This window comes from Nycticebus coucang, chromosome 2, assembly GCF_027406575.1.
Source record: "Nycticebus coucang isolate mNycCou1 chromosome 2, mNycCou1.pri, whole genome shotgun sequence".
NCBI lineage: Eukaryota > Metazoa > Chordata > Mammalia > Primates > Lorisidae > Nycticebus > Nycticebus coucang.
The window spans coordinates 143,106,329-143,126,620 of record NC_069781.1 but is presented as its reverse complement, the minus strand read 5'-3'; the positions used below and the strand labels follow the sequence as shown (position 1 = coordinate 143,126,620).

Genomic DNA, 20,292 nt, shown 5'->3' with positions numbered 1-20,292 from the left:
TATATGCAACAATCTAGCTTATGCTCTATTAGTGAACATCTGTTAGATTATCTGGTTCATGGAAAAGGAATGATGGCCTACTGTGCTTTGATCAGGAGGCCTGCTGAGCTTGGGAGAAGAGAATGGCTGGATTCAGAAAACAGAGGTTATGGGCACACAGACCCTTCATGTGGTTTCATGAGAGCCTCTAACAACACCCGCGTGCATATTGAGTGGTTTTGAAACGAGGGGAATCAATAAAATTGTTTATAAGGTAAAATTGGACCAAATCTGTGTTATAATAATTCTTTTAGGTTGTTTTCCTCCCAAGAGAATTTTGCTAGAAAATCCACTTATTTCTAGAACTTCTTCTAAAGTGTAGCAGGTTGAAATTCTTTGTATTAGGAGAAAGTATGTATAAATTCATAAAGTTAGAAGCTGCGACTGCCCCTGGGCCCTCCCTCCATGCTCAGTGCTGTGGTGGTCAGGTGCCCCTCAGCTCTACGCCTCCAGAGGACCCCTGCCAAGGCTGGGAGGGCTTATTAATGCAGGAGAGACACAGCTAGGGTACTGGCACGGGGCACTCTCCAGTAAAGGAGAAATTTAATTTAAACCAATATTTTCAACCTATTTCCCCACAAATATTATTTTATTTTTAAATTGAATTTGCTGAATTGAAGTCAATTGGCTTGTGGCATATGTAGCAACTCTTGAACCAAAGGCAGAGAGAGGAAAGGAAGAGAAACAATGGGTTTCGATCTCTCACGGTGTACAGACGGGGTCCTTGAAAACTGGGTAGCCAGACAGCTCCAATTTTGCATTCGCACTCAGTATGTAACTATATTTATAAGAGTAAACAGATGGATCTAACAGCAATTTTTCTGGCCCTGTCCACTCCTGTCCTCTTGTGTGTCTGGTGTATAGCCAGTAACCTCATGAAATCAGTACTTCTTTCTGGATAATAATAGTATACACAATAGATAATTAAAAAACATAGTTTCCAATAAAATTAATTCAGTTTTCTGTGTAAGAAAGACAAGAAGCATAGAGATTCTGGTACCAAATAATACCAAAGCATTATTAACTAGCTGGTAGGTCCTTTTTTACCCTATTGGTAAGGAGAATATTCAAAAGCATCATGAAGTATGTATTAGTATCTGGTTATAACAATGAAATAATATCAAGAAGCAAATTGGTTTTGTGTTATAAAAATATCAAAAGAGTATTGATTAAGGGGGATTTTTTCCTTTGGAATTTTGCTATGTATCCATATTTCAAAGTATAAAATAATTCTTATTCATCAAAATATATAATTGATGATAGCCATTACCCCTTTTTTTTTTTTTTGCATCTGAAATTGGTTTGAGTGGAAAATGAATACTTACTAAGGAATTTTAAAATTTTAAAAATTTTAAAATTTTATCTACATTTCTTTCACTCTCTGGACTATGTCTGGACTACTCTGGACAAAGTCTTGTGCATACTGTAATATACACAAGACTTTGCAAGATGAAGACAATTATTGAACCCCTAATAGTATAACGTAAGCTAGAGCTTGGTCTAGTGAAACACAGCTCTTCAGGTGGAATGTTGTTGAACTACTCTGAGAACCTGATGTTCTAATACTGTTGACTCTCAGTAGTTTGGGTTAAGGTAGTAATGTACAAAGATAATCAACATCTTTGATCTCCATGATGCAAACATTTTGAAAATCGTATGTTTTCCTCAAAAGGAAACTTATGGGCAAAGCATGGGGCCCCTTTCTAGGCCTGGGGTGAGGTTAGTGGGTGATGGGGTCCTAGCTAACAGTGGTGGTGCTGGAGCAAAAGAGGCCATGGAGAGAAGAAACTGGGATGGAGACTCACTGAAGATCACACTGGGCTGAGTGCCGTGTGGGCATGGGGCTGAGGCCAGCAGGGCGGACCAGCAGGCACCTGGCTCAGACTCAGGGGAGCTGTGCTGAGGGCAACAACAGGGGCCTGAGCATGTCTCAGCTATTGCTTGCAACTTTTACAGATTTCTTTTTCTTTGCAGGAAAATCAACAGCTACTCCCCAAATCCAAAAACCATTAATAAACATCACCAAGCTACAGATTCAGTAAGGGACTAACAAGAATTCCAGTTTAAAACTCAACGTGTATGTGTGTGTGTGTGAGATATATAATAGAAATATTTGGCAGGTACTTCCTGTGCGGCTGGAAGGTAAGTCATAACTGAAGATAGACTGAGCAGTGTCCCTCCTTGCTACTCCCGAGGGGTCACTACTAGACTGGGGTGACAGAAGGTCAAGGGTGTGAACCAAATGCCCTTCAGGCGACATGAGAAGCAGCTTTTAGAGATACAGGTATCCGACCCAATAGACCAGGTTGAAGAGCAGGAAGGACGTGGGGAAGAAGACTCGGGAGTACGAGTCCAGCTCCAGGATGTCTATGTGGACGCGCCCTTTCCTCCAAGACCCTGATTTACACTCCTCGTAGCAGCAGAAGAAGCTCTGACAGTCTTTGCCATCCAGACATTCATAGACGCAGGTGTCTTCAAGTTCCTGCCAGTACACGGAATTGTTTAAAGTGATCATTGCAGGTGGCGGCGGCCGCATTTCCAGGAGAGAATAGTTCTGCAGACAAAAAGAAGGATACAGTGTCGTTATGGGAGGCTGTGAAAACAGCCATGGCCCATCGAGTGATGGGTGTCTCCCAGATAACGGATGGATGGGCATGCCCACCCCCCAATCCTCCCCAGCACTGGAGACTGTCTTTTTAATCACCGCGCTTCTAATGCAAGGGAAATGGCACCGTGGTTTCAAAACTTGTTTCCCAGATTCTTGGTGAGGGAGGTAGAGCGTATTTTCAAATGTGTGTTAGCCATTTCAGGTCCCTATTCTGAGGACCTTTCTCTCTCTTTCTCTTTTCTTTCTTCTTCTTTTTTTTTTTTTCAGATTACTGTGAGGGTACAACTAGGTTACACTGTTTGCATTTGTTAGGTAGAGTCCCAGTTGCAGCTGTGTCTTGCCCAAAGGACGTGTGTCATGTGCCCTTATAATGTGCCCAGTAAGTGGGAGCTCACCAATTACTTTTCTCTTGATTGGTAACACATAGGTCCTTAAATGGTAAACAGCACACATATGGACGTGTGGAGAGATAAGTATGGTATTTTTTTCTAAATAGTAAACAGTGAACGATGTGGTGTACAGGAATGGTGAGAGAATCTTCTTGCACCGTGCAATTCAGGTAAAAAGCGAGCTTTCAGTGTGGGAGCTTGGACCTTGCCTGTCATCCTAAGGATAATGAAGACTGTGTGCAACTGAAATGTCTCTACTTCCCTCACTCTCCTTTCGACACAGAATAGCCAGAGTGGGACAGACAGAGGAGAAAGAATAACTTGCTATCGCTCATGGATGAGAGGATGCGTTCCTGACCTTGAGAAGTGGCTGCAAATAGACTTGTCAATTCTTTAGACAGTGGCTCAGCTCTGCCAAATAGCTGTGCCATGTGCTGCACTGAATACTGCTAGGAGGATGCATTTCCAAGTTTGAATAATGCAAAAGTGCTAAGGCTAGCTTGCCTGTCTGCTTTGGTTTTGTTTGTGCTGAGTGAACTGAGACAGGCCTGGTAGTGGGAGCCCTGGATCTGGTGTCAAGAGAGAAATGGACATAGAAACCCATCTCTTAGCTGGCCAGTTGGCCTTCTGCACACCGGTGGCACATGCTGGGAAAGAGGCCCTTGGAATTCATTAGAAAGCATCATGAGAATCTCTTACTATATTTTTACCAAAAAATATTAAAACAAGGATACATGCATCCAATCTGGGTCTCGGCTTGACGGGGTATGTTCACAGGTGTCTGGAGTCATAACCTAGGGAGAGGAGGTGACTTGTGGAGCTCTCAGAGTCGTTAATTACTCCCAGGCTTCCAGTGCACCCTTGTAAATGGTGCGACTCTGTGTGAGCACAGACAACAGGTCTAGCCCCGGGGTTCATGGAACACTGCTCACAGGCGGGGCCCCCCAGCTCCGCTCCCTGCGGCTGGTGCGACGTCGCCGTGCACCGTCCCTGCGGCTCTAATGTGGATGCTGCTTCTCCGGGTTAACATTCTGAGTGGGTGTAATTGTCAGCCAGGGAGGTAGCAGGGGTGGGTTCCTGAAACATGGCAGATCCCTACCTCTGCATTTGCAGAATCTGACTCTTTTTGACAAGGGACAGTTGGGAGACTCTGCCTTTACTAATTAAACAGTTGCATTAAATGTGTCCCTACATGTGTTTTGACCATGTCCAGTCAGACACATTCTCCTGCTTCTCCAGCCCATGCACCTCTGTGGCCTCTTGTGATGTAGGGTGACCTGGAGGTGACAGAAGACAGAGGAGACACCTAGCCATTACAAAGTGGGCAGGCTCAAAGGAAGGTGAAGCCTCAGACTGAGCAGCAGAAGGCTCCGCAGGAGTGGGGTGGCTCCCTGGAGGTCTAACGGGTGACTACAGGGTGGGCATAGGCCAAGAAGCAGCAACGTTTCTGGGCAAGAAGACACTTCATGTCTTTATTTAGGGAACTAAAGCCCCGTGGCCACTGAGACATGTGGAGACTTGATACAGTATTTAACAGAGTTCTGTTTATGTCTTTACAGCTCATTGTTTTGAAATGAGAATAGCTATATTTTATATTGCTTAAGTCCATCTTTCCCTGTACCCCTCTTATTAGTTATGAAAATTATAAACTGTGCCCAAGGTGGAGACTTTAATTAGTGATTCCCCAAAGCCCCCTTTGGCGAGCTGGTCCCTGGCTCACGCCTCCTTTGCCCATGTGTGAGGAGCCCACACTGCCCTGTGCCCTGCACTTCCCGGGAGCATGCAGAGTTCATCAGCCTGCTGTTTGACAGGGCAGCAAACTGAGGCACACAGCAGCTGAGCCAAGTTGCCCCAGACCACACTTTTGTTCCCCTCGGAGGCTGCTCATTCCTGCCTTTCGTTGTTGGCAGCAGTGACCCCTCACCCAGCTCAGGGCTGTGGGTGCCTTCCACGACAGAACTGCGGTGTCAACAGCTCTCACACAATACCTGAGAAATGGCCATTTCCTTTGGTTATAGTCAAACTCTTCCTGGCCCCCTTTCTGCCTGTGAATTAATTGTCTTTGTACTTTCTTCAAGGTCATTCAACTTTCCCTTAAACGATTTTTTTTTTCTTTCTTTTGGTAGTATTATTTTTAGACCAATGGTGTCAATATGTCTTTCCATCAACATCCAATCCCCTGGCTGTGTATGATAAAATGCTGTCTCTCCTTCTGTTTCAGTCTGATGCTATCTGGAGCATTTGCTGGCAAATACTGTTTGACAGGGCAGCAAACTGAGGCACACAGCAGCTGGGACAAGTATGTTCATTGTGGCTTCCCACACCTGTAAAAGTGGTCTGTCCACTGACCACCTGTGGGAACTACCGTGATCCACCCTTGTGAATTCAGATAACTATGGAGTAATCACAGCAACGTGGGCTGGAAATGCACCAAATATAAACTGACTGATAGTGAGGAAACCTCCTGTACGCATGGGTATAATCAATGAGCTGATATGTATAAAGAAATAAAGGTCATGATTATGTGTGGTATATAAATAGTTATTGATGAATGTGGTAGGTCACATCAGTGATTTCAACACACAGTTCTCAATTTTTTTCAATAGAGCTAGATTCTTACCTCAAGCTATATGCTAAAATTCAGATGCATAATAATTAAATGCAACACAATTTTTAAAATTGTCAAACACTGGTCAGTGTCACAGGCTCAGTTTCTTCATACTTTAGTTCTCTCATCTGTAGAACAGGTTTTTTGTAAGCATCGCAGTGAGCCTCTGAAAGCACTTAGAATGTGCTGTCAAGCAGAGTGATCAGGGGAAAGGGAGGGGAGGTGGAGTATTTTGAGGGTGGAGGGGACCTTCAGAAGCAGCAAACAAGAAACAGAGACCACAAAAGAAAAGGCTGACAGATCTGACACCAGCAAACTTAAAATAATAAAGGCAGAAAAAGGTCCAAGAAAGGGCAGTGACAATGTTGCCCGTGGAAGCTGGAAGACTGACCACCTGACAGACAAGTGAATATATTCTGTACGTGACTATAAATTACACATTCTATGGAATACTATACAAAGTTGGACGATTAAGTTCAAAGAACTCATCCTAGAAAAAGTGCTGCACACCTGATTGTGAACATCACTACAGTCACCTTTGAACAGCTCCCCTTGGCCATTTGGTGACAACCTTAATTGTCAGGCCTCGTATGTAATATATAACATAGCCATAACTGGCAGATTACTACTTTAAAACACTAATGAAAGTTAAAATGCATTCATAAGCAATTTGCAAAAGTAGAAATGCAAATCAAAAATAAACAAGTGAAAATATTAAACTTTACCAATAATCAAAGAAAAATGCTAATGGGAAAATTTGCAAGGATTTGGGTATCGAAGTGAGTGTAGTTCGGTGGCGGGGGGGCAGGTGCTGCTGACAGAGCAGGTGGAAAGCCACTTATGAAACACTCTGCAGCCCCTTTGCTGGTTCTTCTGCTTCTAGGAATTTATAACCAAGGAAATAGTCACAGCTGTATACAAAAGGGCAGTGATAAGAAATTGAATACAAGCGAAAAAGTGTAGATAAACTCAGTGTCCTGCCAATATTGCCTGCAAATCAATCATGAGCCTGTCATGCAATCATTAAACCAATCGTATGAAATAATATTTATAGCACAGAAAAAAAAGTACATATTTTTGAGTTGCAAAGGGCTATGCAACAATATATAGATCCTAATTCAGTTTTTCTAAATGCCCGAGTATCTATTATACGAATGCCTGGACAAAAATATTTGAATATATATGTACGCCATATACTAACCTCCAATTACAAAGACTATGATTAATTTTCTGCCCTATTTTCCAAATTCTCAAAGTTGGATTTTCTTAAGTATAGTAAGCACATATTTTAAGGGTGTGCACGCATCACTCATGGATCTTTAAATACACGGATAAGTGGCCAGGTATCTTTCAAATGCATTCCTGGTCTAGCAAAAGTTCTCAGAAATATGGCCATCTATAATGCTATACATACGGAGGGGGCTTGAAGGCTTATTCGCTCATGAATCCATCTTGAGGAATCTGGATGTAATAACTACAAGAAAAAAAGAAAAGAAAAGAAAAGAAAAGAAAAAAGTAGTTAGAAAATTGCCACGCAAATCTGCAGTCCAGGGCTCCCTAGTTAAGAGCAATCTTTGAAGTGTAGAGCTTTAAAGTGTGACTAAACCAATCCACGTCACGGGTAGGTGACCCTGAAAGGATGCTGGAGGGCCACATTCACATCTTCAGAATCCCTGTCTGGCTTCTTAAGAATCTTGCTGAATTAGGTGTTTATGTCCTGTTTTATAAGGTTCTATGGAACACAACGGAATCTAAGCAGCCTCCCCACTGCTCCCCCACTGCAGTGGCTCACCGAGGCTGTCTTCTTCTTGGTGGTGGTGGGCTTTCTGCAGCTGGAGTAGTAGTTGAGGGTGGCGTACTCCATCAGAGCGGCGAACACGAAGAGGAAACACACTGTCACGAAGAGGTCCATGGCAGTCACGTAGGACACGCGCGGCAGGGACGTCCTGGCGATGGTGCTCAGCGTGGTCATGGTCAGCACCGTGGTGATGCCTGCATGGGGCATGGGCGTTGGGTTGTGAAAGACCACCACAGGGAAGGTGAATAACGGGCCCCCCGGGCCCCCCAACATGGCTCTTCTTTTATGTGGGCCCTTCACAAGCTGCATTTAAACCCAGTGCACACACCATAATCCCTTAATGTCTGAACTTTGTTGTAAGCAACATTTCAATAACATTTCTTATCACAGTCTGCATAGTAGTATTAAAATGCCTGAATCAAGTGGACACCTTTCAACTTATTCAGTAATCCTTTATTGCTGTTGGTCATTCTACCCTATAAACATTTTTTTTAACCGAAGATAGTCTGCAGTCCTATGAATCACCTGCTGTTCCACATCTCACACTTTTCTTCTGCCCAATAAACCCTTTCTGTTCTTACTTCTCCTATCCTCATTGTAAACATCCACTATTTTTTAAAGTTTTTTTTTTATTAGATTACAACTGCGTACATTACTGCATTTATGGGGTACAATGTGCTGATTTTATATACCATTTGGAATGTTTACATAAAACTGGTTAATATGGTGTTCACCTCACTTATTTAATTGTTGTCTTTAGACATTTATACTCTACCATTAATATATTTGACATGTACCCTTGCAATATGCACAGTAGGTGAGGTCCCACTGATTACCCTCACATCACCCGTTCAACCAGCTCCTCTCCCCTTGCCCTCCTCTTCTCTTCTTTCTGGGCTATAATTGTGGTATATATTTCATATGAAAGTGTGGGTGATTATATATTGATTTCATAATTGTATTGGCTACATTGGGTATTTTTTTCCATTCTTGAGATACTTTACTAAGAAGAATATGATCCAGCTCCATCCATGTAAACATAAAAGAGGTAAAGTCTCCATCTTTTTTGATGGCTGCATAATATTCCATTGTATACATACACCACAGTTTGTTAATCCATTCATGAGTCGATGGGCACTTGGGCTGCTTCCATGACTTGGCAATTATGAATGCAATTCCAAATGTCTTTGTTGTAAAGGGATTTTTGGTCATCTGAATATATACCTAGTAGAGGAATTGCAGGATTGAACAGCAGGTGTACTTTTAGTTCCCTAAGTGTTCTCCAAACTTCTTTCCAGAAGGGATGTATTAGTTTGCATTCCCACCAGCAGTGCACAAGTGTTCCCTTGTCTCCACATCCACACCAACATCTATAGTTTTGGGATTTTGTTATGTGGGCTACTCTTACTAGAGTAAGCTGATATCTCAAAGTGGTTTTGATTTGCATTTCTCTGATGATTAAAGATGAGGATCACTTTTTCATGTGTCTGTAGACCATGCGCCTATCTTCTGCAGAGAAGCTTCTGTTCAAGTCCCTTGCCCACAATGAAATGGGATCACTTGTTCTTTTCTCATGAATAAGTTTGAGTTCTCTGTGGATTCTGGTTATCAAACCTTTGTCAGAAACATCAACTCCAAATATCCTCCCCCATTCTGAGGGCTATCTGCTTGCCTTTCTTACTGTGTTCTTGGCTGTGCAGAAGCTTTTTAGTTTGATCAGATCCCAGCAATGTATATTTGGTGTTGCTTCAATTGCCTGGGAGGTCTTCCACATAAAGTATTCTCCAAGGCCAATTTCTTTAAGTGTTTCCCCTGCACTCTCTCCAAGAATCTTTATAGTTTCATATCTAAAGTTTCAATCTTTTATCCACTGAGAGTCAATTTTTGTTAATGGTGAAAGTTGTGGGTCCAGTTTCAGTCTTCTACAAGTCACCAACCAATTCACCCAGCATCATTTGTTAAATAGGGAATCTTTCCCTCAATTTATGTTTTTGTTATAAATACCTTAATAGAGGTATCAAAGATCAAATGATGGTAAGTGTCTCAGTTCATCTTGGTTCTCTATTCTGTTACATACATCTACCTCTCTATTTTTGTGCCAGTAGCATGCTGGTTTTTTTTTTTTGTTCATTTGTTTGTTTTTTTGTAGAGACAGAGTCTCACTTTATGGCCCTCGGTAGAGTGCTGTGGCCTCACACAGCTCACAGCAACCTCCAACTCCTGGACTTAAGTGATTCTCTTGCCTCAGCCTCCCGAGTAGCTGGGACTACAGGTGCCCGCCACAATGCCCGGCTATTTTTTGGTTGCAGTTTGGCTGGGGCCGGGTTTGAACCCACCACCCTTGGTATATGGGGCTGGCGCCCTACCGACTGAGCCACAGGCGCCGCCCAGCATGCTGTTTTGATCACTATAGATTAATAGTATAGTCTGAAGTCTGGTAGCATGATTCCTCCTGATTTGCTTTTATTTCTGAGTAATGTATTGACTATTCGAGGTTTTCTTCTGGTTAAAAATAACCAGATCTTTAAAGTATGACAGTGGTGCTTTGATAGGGATTGCATTAAATTTGTATATTGCTTTGGGTAATGTGGACATTTTAACAATGTTGATTTTTCTCGGCCATGAGCATGGTATATTTTTCCATTTGTTAACATCTTCAGTTATTTCTTTTCTCAGAGTTTCATAGTTTTCTTTATAGAGATCTTTCATGTCCTTTGTTAGGTATACTCCCAAATATTTCATCTTCTTTGGCACTACTGTAAAATAGAGTCCATGACTGTTTTTTGGCTTGACTATTATTGGTATATACAAACTACCAATTTGTGAGTATTGATTTTGTATCCTGAGATGCTGCTGTATTCCTTGATCACTTCTAAGAGTGATCAATTGTAGTTGATCAATTGTAGTTGAGTCCCCGGGGTTTTCCAGGTATACAATCATATCATCTGCGAAGAGTGAAAATTTGATCTCTCTGACCCTATATGGATACCCTCGATCACCTTTTCTTCCCTAATTGTGATGGCTAAGACTTCCATTACAATCTTAAAGAGCAGTAGAGACAATGGGCAACCTTGCCTGTTTCCTAATCTGAGTGGAAATGTTTTCAATTTTACTCCATTCAATATGATATTGGCTGTGGGTTTGCTGTAGATGGCCTTTACCAGTTTAAGAAATGTCCCTTCTATACCTATTTTCTTAAGTGTTCTGATCATGAAAGGAGCTAGATATTATCAAATGCTCTTTTTGCATCAATTGAGAGAATCATATGGTCTTTATTTTTTATTTTGTTTATGTTATGTATTATATTTATAGATTTACATATATTGAACCAACCTTGAGACCCTGGGATAAAACCAACTTGGTCATGGTGTATAATTTGTTTGATGTGTTGCTGGATTCTGTTTGCTAGGATCTTATTGAACATGTTTGCATCTATATTCACTATGAAATTGGTCTATAATTTTCTGTCCTTGTTGGGTCTTTTCCTGGTTTGGGAATCAGTGAAATACTTGCTTCAAAGAATGAGTTGAGAAGTAGTACTTCTTTTTCTATTTTTTGGAAAAGGATATGTAATATAGGTATTAGTTCCTCTTTAAAGGTTTGGTAGAATTCTGATGTGAAGCCATCTGGTCCCAGATTTTTCTTTTTTGGGAGATTTTGTATAGTTGATACTATTTCCATATTTGATATAAGTCTATTCAACATTTCCAATTCTTTCTGGCTTCCAGGTATTGGTCTATTTCCTTCAAATTTTCATATTTCTGAGAATAGAGTTTTTTATAGTATTTATTAAGGATTTTGAAAATTTCTGAGGTGTCTGTTGTTATTTTGCCTTTGTCATTTCTGATTGAAGATATTAGGAATTTTACTTTTCTGTTTCTGGTTAGGTTAGCCAAAGGTTTATCAATTTTATTAATCTTTTCAAAAAACCAACTTTTGATTTGTTGATCTGTTGAATGATTCTTTTGTTTTCAATTTTATTTAATTCTGCTCTAATTTTGGTTATTTATTTTCTTCTGCTGGGTTTGGGGTTGGAATGTTCTTCCTTTTCCAGTTGTTTAAGATGCCCCATTAAGTTGTTGACTTCCTCTCTTTCCATTCTCTTGAGGAAGGCATGCAATGCTATAAATTTCCCTCTTAGGACTGCCTTTGCAGTATCCCACAGGTTCTAGTAAGTCGTGTCTTCATTATCGTTTTGTTCCAAAAATTTGGTAATTTCCTTCTTAATCTTAATACTTTTATGATGAATGACCCAGCTATCATTCAGCATAAAATTATGTAGCTTCCATGTCTTTGTAGGAATATGAAGATTCTGGTAGTTCTTAAGTTCAACTTTTATTCTGTGATGGTCTGAGGAATTATTCAAGGAATAATTTCTATTTTTTTAAATTTGCTGAGGTTAGACTTGTGACCTAAGATGTGTTCAATTTTGGAGGAAGTTCCATGGGCTGATGAGAAAAATGTGTGTTCAATTTTTTTGTGATGAAATGTTCTGTAGATGTCTGCTAAGTCCATTAGCTCTAGGGTCATATTTAAGTCTAAAATTTCTTTGCTTAGTTTGTTCTTGGAGGATCTGTCCAATACTGCCAAAGGGGTGTTAAAATCTCTGACTATTATGGTGCTGGAAGATATCAAGTCATTCATGTCTCTTGGGGTCTCCTTTATAAATTGAGGAGCATTCTGGTTGGGCGCATACACATTAAAAATTGAAATGTCTTCATTTTGAGTGTTTCCCTTGACAAATATGTAGTGACCATCCTTATCTTTCATTACCTTTGTTGGTTTAAAGACTATTGTATCTGCGAATAAAATTGCAACCCCCACTTTTTTCTAATTTCCATTTGCCTGAATTATAGATGACCATCCCTTCACCCTGAGTCTATTTTTATCCTTTAAGGTAAGATGAGATTCTTTTATGCAGCAAATATCTGGTCTGAGTTTATGTATCCAGTCAGCCAACCTGTGCCTCTTTAGAGGACAATTTAAACCATTCACATTAATTGAGAGAACTGATAAGCCTCGTGGTGTCTTACGTGTCAAATTTTTCGAAAGTCCAGTGGACGTTTTTAATCTCTTCCCCATTGTGGAATTTGGGTTTTGATCAAAAATTTCTGAGTGAGCTTACTTCAGTAGTAGAGCATTGTGCTGGTCATTGTGGAGGATGGGTCTAAGAATATCCTGGAGAGCTTGTTTAGTTATGGCAAATTTCTTCAACATGCCTATGTCATTAAAGTATTTGATTTCTCCATGACAAATGAAACTCAGTTTAGCTGGGTACAGGATCCTGGGCTGAAAGTTGTTTTGTTTTAGGAGATTAAAGGTTGCTGACCATCCTCTTTAGGCTTAAAAAGTTTCAACTGAGAGATCTGCAATCATTCTAATATTCTTTCCCTTGTAGGTTATTATTTTCTTACATCTGGCTACTTGCAGAATTTTCTCCTTCAAGTTAACGTTGGCAAAATTAATTACAATGTGTCCAGGAGATGCTTTATTTGGATTGAGTCTTGATGGGGTTCTGAAACTGTCTGCTATCTGAATTTCAGTATCTCTTGCCATGCTTGGGAAGTTCTCTAATATATCTTGGAGTAGGGCATTTGTTCCTTTAGGAACATCTTCTCCTTCAGGGATTCCTATAAGGCGAATATTTGCTCTTTTGGAGTGGTCCCACAACTCTCTCAAGGAATGATCCATTTTTGTTCTCCATTTCTCTGCATCTTTGAGCATTCAAGAGCTTTGTCTTCAATGTCAGAGATCCTTTCTTCTGCCTGCTCCATTCTGTTACTGAGGGATTATACTATATTTCTCAGATGTTTAAGGGCGCAAATTCTTGCCTCAATGTGTCAAAATCTTTGGAAATTTTGTCTTTGAATTCTTGAGACAATTTTTGAATTACTCCTTGAATTTCTAATTCCAACTTTACTTCCATTCTGTTAATCTTTTTGCCATCCAAATTCTGAACTCAATTTCTGACATCTCAGCCATTTGTTTATGAATGGGATCTTCTGTTGTGTCTCCTTTGTGCTTCCTTGGGGGAGCTGATCCACTCTGATTATTTATGTTGCCAGAGTTTTTCCACTGGTTCGCCCCAGTGTTGCTTTCCAATGTTTGGCTTGAGAAGCTGATAAGGAGAAATTGGATTGAGGGCTCCTGGAGTTACAAATTAACCAGGCCTTTACCAAACAGCTGGGACTGGTGACTGGGGCTTTTCCCCTACAGCTTTACAAAGGTCCCATTCAGTACTGCAGCCTGAGACTCTGGAGACCTGCTTTGTGTGATGGGGCTAGGTGGCTCTGTCTTGTATTCAGCTAGACTCTGTCCAGTCCTAGTGAATCAGGGGTTTGGCTGAAATCTCAGCTAGGGAGAAGTATAAGCAACTAAGATATCCCGCCCCACCATGGGCAACAACTGGAAGAGGAGAATCAGACCCTCCCAATAAAACACAACCAGGGTACAACCTTGGAGAGTCCTTGGGTGATCGGCCCAGGTCAAGAGTTCCAAATCAATTTTCCCGGTCAGCATAAATGCAGATCAAGTGGGAGAGTTCAAAAGGTCTCCAACAACTAGATTGCAGGGGTCTACTGGCAGTCAAGTGTGACTCGGTCTGGTGCTCCATGGAGTCAGAAAGGCCCACCAGCAAAGGAGTTAGTCCGGGGGGCTGGTGCTTCCTTCCCCACCTTGCACCTTCATCTCACCCAGACACTGGTAACCCTGTGGTGCTGTAGCATAGTTCTCCCCAATGAGCAAATGCACCAGGAATTTGCACCTGCCAGAGTCAAAGTTGAGTCAATACCTCCTCGGGCAGTCCACCACACTCTGCACCAGCTGGCAGGGGGAGTTGAAGCTTGACTACGTCTGGTGCTCAATGGAAACTGGGGAGTGTTCCTCCCAAGTTGACCAGAGGTTAGCAAAGTAGCAAATGTTTTTCTACCTCAGAGACTGTGCCTCTGCCCCAGCTGCACTGCTCCTCTGGTACCACTGCAGGGCGAGGTCTGGCTCCTTCTGGCAGTCCACAGAATTGGGGAGGTGTCTCTCCGAAATTTGATCCCAGCAGGATTGTTTTACTATTGCTGATGCTACATGAGTGGTGTCTCTGTGTGTGTTCCTGCGCCTCTGTGTGGGTTCCCGAGCCTCTGCCTGCTGCTGATTTACACTTTTGCAAAGCCAGACCAGACACCTTCCCCACTGAGCCTTTCTGCACTGCTACTGGATTCACTGTTTCAACATAGCTGCACTGCCACAGTCCATGCAATGCTCAGTCCAAGCAAAGAACTGTGGACATTCCAGTCTCTGCAGGGGTTGGGTTTCTAGACTGCCAGGTGAGGGGGAAAGGGGGGACTGGGAGTTCAAACTGGGAGGGAAAATATTTGTTCAACTTTCATGCCAGGCAGGAGAATGCCCAGGCTCACAGCAGGGTCTCTCTGGAGAAAGATTCTCTGCCTCCAGAGACTCTCTCCTGTGGGGTGAGACAAAAGGTCTTCAGTTCACTGTTCACTTGTAGAGAGCCCATGGCAAGCCACTCTCTTGGGGGAGGGGATGGACACTCATCCTCTTTGGGATGGGTTTTGTACCTGAAATTTGCTTCCTTAGAGTCACAGCTGGCCTCAGCAGGGATGACGTGCAGTTATTAATCTTCTCTCTCAGTTCAGCTCCCAATCTTCAGCTTTATTGGGCTCTTTCTGGCCATTATCTCTTCCTCTGGATGGGAGCTTCTGTTGAAAGCTGGCTCTGGTCAGCCATCTTCCCCCTTCCCTCTTATTATTTATTTTTTTTTTGAGATAGAGTCTTAAGCTGTCACCCTGGGTAGAGTGCTATGGTTGTAGCTCACAGCAACCTCAAAATCTTGGGCTCAAGAGATCCTCTTGCCTCAGTTTTTCTATTTTTAGTAGAGATGGGGGTCTCACTCTTGTTCAGGCTGGTCTTGATATCCTGAGCTTAGGCAATCCACCAGCTGTGGCCTCCTAGAGTGCTAGGATTATAGGCATGAGCTACTATTAAATTATGAAATTTAAAACAATTTCAGATTACTATGGGGGTTTAAACAATTAGGTTACATTGTTTGTTTCTTAAGTAAAGTTCAAGTTGTAGTTGAGCCCTTCACCCAGGAAGCATGCTGTACACCCTCATATTGTGCACATTAGGTGAGAGCTCACCAATCCTCCCCTCCTCCCCTTTCCCTCCTTCCCATATTTGAATTTAATTGTGTTTTTCTCATGTGGGCTGTTATCTCTGAGTTTCATATTTGAAGACCTGCTGCAGCACCTCTCTGCCCTTCCCTCACAACATCCCAGGCAGGCCTGACAAAGCTTGCATCTGTACTGTCCCCAGACCTTCCACGTCCCCTGTGTCTTTGCATTTCACAGTAAACTACATGTCTTCACATGTCTGAGTCCCCGAATAGTCTGTGTGGACTTTAAGAGAAATATGCTTACCTTACTTATCTGTGTGTGCTTGTCACCAGCACAGTGGCTGGCATGTTTGGGGCATTTACATGAATACTTTGCATCTAAGGAATTGATTAGCTTGCAATACTCAAGGTTGGTTTGACAATAAAATGGTCAGTTTCATATATGTGGTTAATAGCAGTTTGATCAGAGAGTGTAGGAGAGATTTAGAAGAGAGATAAACATGGGCTGGATGGTTTGTAAGGGAAACCAGCAAAAAGGGGAATGGTGACTACTGAAAACAGAGATGACTGAAATGAAGAAGGTGACTATTAATACCAAGGGAAACAGGTTAAGGCTGACTCTCCCATAGATGTCATAGATACCAGACAGGGCAGGTTAGCTACAAGGGCCCCAGAGTCACAGGTATCTGGATTCTAACACTGAACTCCTCTGTGGTTGAAGGGGAATACAATAGAACATGTGGCTTGCAGTACTAACCAGGGATGAGGGGAGCCAGGCACATGAATAAACATCACTGTCCACTGTGCTGTGGCATCAAGCCCCCTGTAGTCACTACTCACACCCACTCAGGGCACTTCTGCCAGGATCTGTTGGTGAATGAATCCAGAAGCCCAGGGGTGGACGGCATGGCCACATGTAATGGACCTGACCTGGGAGCTCAAGCCCTCCACCCAGCTCCAGGCCTTCTCAGCACTCACTTGCCTTCTATGAATCAGTGAAAACAGAATGCCAGACATTGTTTGCTTGAGTGGGGAAGTCTGTGATACTTCATGTAAAAATGCTTTAGAAACTGAGGGAAAAACCTACATTGGTGTCAGGTGTATTTTTATGGAGAAAGCTCTTGCAATAAACATCCAATCGAACTTTTAAAAAATCATGGTCATCTAATGTGCACAATGCAAGGGTATTACAAATGTTTTACCACAAAAAATAAGTAATCAGGTGATAGTTATGTTAATTAGTTTGATTTAAGCATTCTGCATTGTATATCAAATCATCACATTGTACCCATAAATGTGATGGGTTAAGATTTAATAAAGATTTGATAAAAATTAAGTTAAAAAAATTTAAAGATACAAATAAAATAAAAAACTTGATGACAACATCATGTCTAAGAAGTTCAAAATCTCAGTTTCTGTTTCATTGCTTGTGTCTGTGACTGCCATAGACTTTGTTCATGAGATCCCACCACTGGCCTGTACTCATGGCCAGGGGCCTCACCCCAACCCCCACCCTGAAACTATAAAGTGCTGATGAAAACAAGGCATTCCTACTCAGCACAGAGATATAGATGACACAGTGAAGAAGGGTACTCCTCAAAGAGCCCTGTCAGCACTGTGGCCGTGACCCCCTTCTATAGAGAAAGCAGGAGCGAATTCAGGAGTGTTGTCTCAGCTGGCTCTGCTTCTCTCTCTCTGTCTTTCTTTCTCACTCTCTCTCTCTGTATATATGATTCATATATATGAGATTCTTTTTGGTTTAATCCTAGCCTTTCAGAATCCCTGAACAACTTTCTTCTTGACCTTGGAGGAATGAATGAATATAAATCCTCACACCTTCCTTAAGTCAAACATAAACCTTTTCATTTAATTACAAACTAAAACGCTTTATGAAATCAGCTCTTTCCTTCTCAGCCGCATCACCAGTTTGCTGGTTTTCTTGAGCAGAACACTATTCCCTGTGGTGGGTTCACCACATGTCTTCAGCCTTCCACTTGAGGATATTCCAGTTGCTTTTGGTTTTTTGCTATTGCAAATAAAGCTTCTGTGAACATTCCTGTCAATGTACAAATATATTTCAAGTGACTTTTTTGATAATAGCGGGATCATATTTTATTTTTATCCACTCTGACAACTTTTATTTTTTTAATTGGGATATTGTGGTGATTTACATTGACTATAATTATTAATATTTCAGATGTAACACTTTATTCTGTGTTTTCTTTTTATTTGTTCTAATTTTTCATATCTGTTTATGATATGTTTATAAGAAAATATCTAACATTCATGTCATTGAAGTCCCAGAAGGAAAAGAGAAAGAGAATGATGTTTCTAAAAATCAAGTCTTAAAAAAATAGATAAAAATTTCTAAAATTTGCTCAAAGGCATAAATTTACAAATTCAAGAAGTTGAGTGGATCCCAAACAAGTTAAATCCAATGAATTCCATGCTAAAACAAATTCTGTACTTTACCTCTGGGTTATGTAGACATATTTTAGAATTTGATCATGATTTTTCTAGTGTATTTCAGTATGTCACTTTGTATAGCCTTTCAAATGGGTTCTCCAGAATAACAGTATATATACAAAATTTATGCCACATTGACATCTTACCAATTTGAGTGAAATGTAAATTTATTTGATGTCCTTTATTCTTTCCTGATTAAAATTGTCTTAAAAGTTTCCTTTAATTAAGAATTACATCAAGCAACATTATGATTTTTTTTGCTGCAACCATTATGCATAACTTAGAAAGCTCAATAGAGGGGGCAGTGCCTGTGGCTTAGTGGGTAGGGCGCCAGCCCCATGTACCAAGGGTGGCAGGTTCGGACCCACCCCAGCCAAAATGCAACATAAAAATAGATGAGTATTGTGGCAGGTGCCTGTAGTCCCAGCTACTTGGGAGGCTGAGGCAAGAGAATTGCCAAACCCAAGAGCTGGAGGTTGCTGTGAGCTGTGATGCCACAGTACTCTACCAAGGGTGACAAAGTAAGACTCTCTAAAAAAAAAAAAAAATGCTCAATAGAAAAGGAACTTAACATTTTCATCACACTAGTTAACATAGCCTTCCAGGCATTTTCTTAGTTATTTTGCTAAGACCTTTACATTCCACATTTACTAGTGTCAAACGGTCTATGAACCAAGTGTATGGTGCCCCATGATCATACTAATGTACACAGCTATGATTTAATTAAAAAAAAAGAAAGAAAATGAACTTACCTATATTTTCACTTTGTTTATAACTTTTTCTTCCTTTTATGTTGTTCAAAAATTTATTCTCTTATTTTCATTTTATTTCAATTATGTACTCATAATTTTAGAGCACATCTGGTGACAATTTTTTTTAGTTTTTGTCTGAGACTATCTGGAGTTCTTCCTCATTCCTGAAGGATATTCTCCATAGGTATAGGTATAGAATTCTGAGTTGACAATCCCTTCCACTCAGCACTTAAAAAATGTCCTTCCTTCTTAATTAACCCAATATTTTTAAAGTCAATTTTCCTTTATAGGTGACATTTTCCCCCGCTGCTTTCAAGGCACTTTCTTCAGTGCTTAAGAGTTTGATTATAATTCATTTTAGCACGGAATTCATTGGATTTAACTTGTTTGGGATCCACTCAACTTCTTGAATTTGTAAATTTATGCCTTTGAGCAAATTTTAGAAATTTTGATCTGTTTTTTTAGACTTGCTTTTCAGAAATATCATTCTCTTTCTCTTTTCCTTCTGGGACTTCAATGACATGAATGTTAAATATTTTCTTATCATCTCATAGGTCCCTAAGCTAGTTTATTATTTTTCAGTCTGTTTTCTTTCTGTTGCTTAGATTGGGTATTTTTATTTATTTTTCTTTCTTTCCCCCTTTTTTTTTTTATTGTTGGGGATTCACTGAGGGTACAATAAGCCAGGTTACACTGATTGCAATTGTTAGGTAAAGTCCCTCTTGCAATCATGTCTTGCCCCCATAAAGTGTGACACACACCAAGGCCCGCCCTGCCTCTGTCCCTCTTTCTGCTCCCCCCCCATAACCTTAATTGTCATTAATTGTCCTCATATCACAATTGAGTACATAGGATTCATGCTTCTCCATTCTTGTGATGCTTTACTAAGAATAATGACTTCCACTTCATCCAGGTTAATACGAAGGATTTAAAGTCTCCATTTTTTTTAATGGCTGAATAGTATTTCATGGTATACATATACCACAGCTTGTTAATCCATTCCTGGGTTGGTGGGCATTTAGGCTGTTTCCACATTTTGGCGATTGTAAATTGAGCTGCAATAAACAGTCTAGTACAAGTGTCCTTATGATAAAAGGATTTCTTTTCTTCTGGGTAGATGCCCAGTAATGGGATTTCAGGATCAAATGGGAGGTCTAGGTTGAGTGCTTTGAGGTTTCTCCATACTTCCTTCCAAAAAGGTTGTACTAGTTTGCAGGCCCACCAGCAGTGTAAAAGTGTTCCCTTCACTCCACATCCACGCCAGCATCTGCAGTTTTGAGATTTTGAGATGTGGGCCATTCTCACTGGGGTTAGATGATATCCCAGGGTTGTTTTCATTTGCATTTCTCTACTATATAGAGATGATGAACATTTTTTCATGTGTTTGTTAGCCATTTGTCTGTCATCTGTAGAGAAAGTTCTATTCATGTCTCTTGCCCATTGATATATGGGATTGTTGGCTTTTTTCATGTGGATTAATTTGAGTTCTCTATAGATCCTAGTTATC

General features: G+C 40.9%; 1 protein-coding gene across 1 annotated transcript in view; it reads right to left on the bottom strand.

Annotated features, from left to right (window-relative positions):
* Window positions 1-557: 557 nt before the first annotated feature.
* Window positions 558-20,292, bottom strand: part of GABRG3 (gamma-aminobutyric acid type A receptor subunit gamma3) — a 774,385-nt gene continuing 754,650 nt past the window's right edge. The window contains exons 8-10 of the mRNA XM_053582023.1: window positions 7,437-7,636; window positions 7,059-7,118; window positions 558-2,593 (exon numbers count right to left, since the gene is read on the bottom strand). Coding sequence (XP_053437998.1) covers window positions 2,312-2,593; window positions 7,059-7,118; window positions 7,437-7,636 — 542 coding nt within the window. The 3' untranslated portion in view covers window positions 558-2,311. The remainder of the gene's footprint in view (window positions 2,594-7,058; window positions 7,119-7,436; window positions 7,637-20,292) is intronic.